The 4,224-nt window shown below is 63.9% G+C and overlaps 1 protein-coding gene across 1 annotated transcript in view; it reads right to left on the bottom strand.

Moving 5' to 3' along the window:
- Positions 1-4,224, bottom strand: part of MORN1 (MORN repeat containing 1) — a 71,546-nt gene continuing 67,322 nt past the window's right edge. The window contains exons 13-14 of the mRNA XM_011930989.1: positions 2,668-2,714; positions 1-152 (exon numbers count right to left, since the gene is read on the bottom strand). Of these exons, the coding sequence (XP_011786379.1) occupies positions 1-152; positions 2,668-2,714 (199 nt within the window). The remainder of the gene's footprint in view (positions 153-2,667; positions 2,715-4,224) is intronic.

Raw genomic sequence — 4,224 nt, 5'->3', positions numbered from 1 at the left:
TCAGCCGCTTGAGGCTTCAGGGCCTTCTTCCAGGACGTGGGGTGGCTGGTCAGCCCTCTTCACTACGACCCGCAGGTGTTTGAAGGCGGGGGGCAGTGTGCGTCCCAGAAATGGCGGAGTGGTCACGTCCTGGATCATGAGCACGTACTCCCCTGCAAGGGGCGGGCTGGGCTGGTCCTCAGCAGGCTCCTGTCCCCTCCCCTCCCTGGCCTCAGCCCACTGCCCACTCTCGTGTGCCCACTGGCCCCTGTGTCCCCGACCCTGGTCATCTCTGCTCGGGTTCTGGGATTCTTGGCACTGTAACCGGGTGCTGGACACACAGCATAGGTGGATAAACTAACTTTGGGTAGAGGAAACCACCTCGGACCTCAGGCCACCGCCCAGCTACGGCCTCCGACCCAGAGGCTGGCAAGGACAGACACGACCCTCACACGGCGGCCGCTCTCCAGCCCCTGCCGCTGACCTGGCTGTGGGTCCCTGGAGGATTCTTTTGCAAATACTTTCCTACTTTTTAGGAGAAAAATAATTCATTTCCTCTATAAACTGTTTTTAAAAATAACGAGCGCTCTGAAGGCAGGTGTGTGTGACTTGCTTTCGAAGCCCCCGCCCCAGCCCCTTCCCCGCACCCGCGCTCTCTGGGTGAGGCTGGAGGGCGGCCCTGCTGGGGGGACTCGGCAGAGAAGGAAAAGTACTTTTCCTTTCACCGTCTGTAAACTGTCTGGAGAGCTTCAAAGTTGGAGAAACCATAAAAAAGAAAATAAGAAATAACAAAAAGTGAGGTTGCCATAGAAACCATCCTCTCCCCTCCCCTGAGCCTGCCGGGGCTGGCACCGGAGAGTGGAAAAGGCGCCTCGGCTGGCCCGGGCTCACACCAGGAATGCAGCCGCAGCTGAAATGGGGGCAAGAGTCGGCTCACACCGCAAGGCAGAGCAACATTCCAGACGCCGGCCTGGAAAACAGCTCTCCCTTCGCAGAACGGCGGCCTCCTCCGGCCAGGCCAAGGGCTCGGCCGCCTGTGCGTTCCCAGGGCTGGACAAGAGCGAGCCTCGGGGGCCGGGAGGAATGTACTTGGCCCTGAGTCAGTTCCTCTAGAAAAAAACATGGTTCTGGGGGGCCTCGCAGGGGGACACACGTTCTGCAACCTGGCGGGTGTGGGCCACAGCGCTGGGCACCAGGGCCAGCCTCCCTGGCGGGCGGAGGAAGGGCCCCACATGGCAACGCCACAGTGTTTCCAAGCAGCCTGGTTTCTAGGTGTTCCCAGGAATCCAGCTATACCAGCGGCTGCCAAGGCGCTGGCCGGGGGGCCGAGAGCTCAGTGGGCAGTGGCTGAGGAGCCGGCCACAGGCCCGATCTGACCCCACTCCTGAGGCCGGCGTCCCGGCAGATGGGAAGGGCGGGAAGGGCTCTGGCTGGTGGCCATTATACGGCAGGCCGGGCCTCGATGGCCACGTGATCTAGCCCTGGGCCAGCTCTCACCCGGGGCCTCGGCCGTACATACATGGCTTAGCCCCAAATGGCCCCCACGTCGGATCTCCCTTCGCTCCTCACCCCCTGAGCTGTCTCCACTGAGCACATAAAGCCTGGCCGGGCGGCTGTGCAGAGATGCCAGGACCAGCCGACGTCGATGTGGTGATGTCCCGCCCCCACCCTCGCCCACCTACTCCTCCTGGGATGGCCGGGACGGGGTGGCCTGGTTGACGGTGTGAGGGCCGCTGTGGGACCCCGGGGGACACCGCCCAGGACTCCGGCCCCACCCCTCACCAAGGCCTCACTGGCTATAGCCCTGGCCGCACTGGTGCCGTCCCCATGACCAGGGTGGCTCTGCTTGCTCCTGCTGTGCCAGAGGCAGCTCCGTGGTGGCATCCAGACCCCAGTGAGCGGTGGGCCCAGACCTGCCAGCCTTTGGCTCTCCAACCAGAACCCCAGAGACACCAGAGGAAGGTCATTCACGTTGGCCCAGCGGACAGAGAGGCTCCGCTCTCAGTCAGGCACCCAGTCAGCCGTGGTGCCCGGGCTCTGCTAGGGCTCCAAGCCATTGTGTAGCTGAGGTGCCTGGCATTTGGCCCCTCTGGCTTGGAGGGGGATGCCAGGCCTAGGTTGTGGGGCTGAGCCCCAGGACTGGGGTGCCTGGAGGAGGCCCCACGGCTGAGGGTCTGCACCTGAGCCTCCTCCAGGCCCTCGCTGCACCCCTCCTCACTGTCCCCATAGCAGCCCCCATGCCGGGAGGAACCTCCCGCGCAGCCCAGCCCAGCCCACCAGGCCCCGGCCGCCCGCCTTGCTGGGGTGCAGCTCCTCATGGTTCAGCCACCGTGGGCCTCGACAGCTGCCCCTCAGCTCCCCTTGGCAACCCTTGGACCCCAAGGCTTCTGCGCTTCCGTGCTCCCTGTCCCCATGGCTTCCTCCTTTCTAGGACATTCCCCACATCAAGGGCTGTGTCGGCCCAGCTTCAAATCTTTCTGGACCGTCCCCAGTCCCCAAACCACCAGCCCCCTTCCCATTCAGGCCCTTGGGAGGGCTCGGCTGCTCCCAAATCCCCCACCCACTGCCACCTGCCTCTGGGGACCCCAGGCCGAGTTCCCCCAACCCCACCCCCAGCCCTGGGCTGTGGCCTCTCGCCTCTCCAGACAGTGGCACGACCGGTGATGGACTTGGGCCCTGTCCACCTACCTGGGTACGCTGCCGCGGCCTGCTCCTCCGTGGCTCTCCCCTCAGGCCTGTGGAGATGACACAGTGAGGCCCCTGAATGCCCTGTCTGGGCCCCCAGGATGTGGCATCCCTGACCCGAACCAGGGCTAGTGGTTCCAGGGTGGATTCGGGGCCCCAAGACAGCAGAGGCCTGCAAATCCCACCTCGGGGCCACGGGCAGGATAGGGAGAGTCCTCTGAGCCTGCACCCAGCTCTCTGCCCCTTGGGCCCGTGGGCTGCCCTGTGCAAATCCTCTTTGTCTAAATTATTGACGTGCTTATGGCCTTGGAGCAGGAGTGGGACTGACAACCCCATTTCCACAGGCTTCTGACAAGGCGGAGGCCTCCCCGGTGCAGCCGAGAAGACCCTGAAGGGCGGGAAAGGCCCGAAGCCCCTGAGAGGCGGCGATGCCGGAGCCCGCGGGGAGCAACTGAGGAGCAGCGGAAGTCTCAGCAAGAGGGACCAGGAGGCCCGGCGGGGGCACGGTGTCCCCTCGGAGGGACAGAGGTCCAGTGTCACCTGGGAGCGCCCTGGCTGGGAAAGGAGAGGTAGCAGTGAGGATGGGAGGGGCCCGGGGTCCTGCCGAGGCCTCCCCGTGGAGACACTCACTGCCCTGGCTCCCTGGGGGGGTGCAGCTCCTGCCCTGAGGCAGTCTTTGGGGGAACCACCACCCACCTTGGTTTCTGATCTGCAACAAGTGAGGGGCCCGTTCCTCCTGCCGGACAGGGTCTCAGGGGACCCGCGGGCCAGGGCGGGGCCATGGCCAGGCAGGATCTGGGTCAAGGGGGCAGGTGGGCCCTGAGGACATGGTCATGGCACCTGAGCCTCCTCCAGACCCTCGCTACACCCCTCCTCACTGTCCCCACAGCAGCTCCCACGCCGGAAGGAACCTCCCGCCCAGCCCAGGCCCACCAGGCCCTGGCAGCCAGCCTTGCTGGGGAGCAGCTCCTCATGGTTCAGCCACTGGGGAGGAGGCAGTCCCTGCACATGGGGAAGCTGGGCCACCCGGCAGGTGCCTCGGATGCTCCTGCTGCAGGAACAAGGGGCTGGCTCCGTGTGGACACTCACTCTCCTACCCGGACAGGGAGATGCACTTCAGAAGTGCATCTTACTTTCCCTCCCTCCCTCCCTTCCTCCCTCCTTTCCTCCCTCTCTCTTTCCCTCCTTTCCTCCCTTCCCTTCCTCCCTCCATCCCTCCTTCCTTCCCCTTTTATTTTTCTCTCTTGTTCTTTCTTCCTCTCTCTCTCTCTCTCTCTGTCTCTCCTTTCTCTAGATAGAGTCTTGCTCTGTGACCCAGGCTAGAGTGAGCGGCACAATCACGGCTCACTGCAGCCTCCAGCTCCTGGGCTCGAGCAAGGAACCCCCTCGCCTTAGACTTCCAAGGAGCTTGGAGCACAGGAGTGTGGAGTGTGCCACCATGCCCATGGGACCACAGGAGTGTGCCACTATGCCCAGCTAATTGAAAAAGTTTTTAGAGACGAGGTTGGCCGGGCGCGATGGCTCAAGCCTATAATCCCAGCACTTTGGGAGGCCGAGATG

This window comes from Colobus angolensis, unplaced genomic scaffold (assembly GCF_000951035.1).
Source record: "Colobus angolensis palliatus isolate OR3802 unplaced genomic scaffold, Cang.pa_1.0 Scaffold89, whole genome shotgun sequence".
NCBI classification, from domain to species: Eukaryota; Metazoa; Chordata; class Mammalia; order Primates; family Cercopithecidae; genus Colobus; species Colobus angolensis.
The sequence above is the reverse complement of the archived record's forward strand: the minus strand, read 5'-3'. Positions and strand labels throughout refer to the sequence as shown.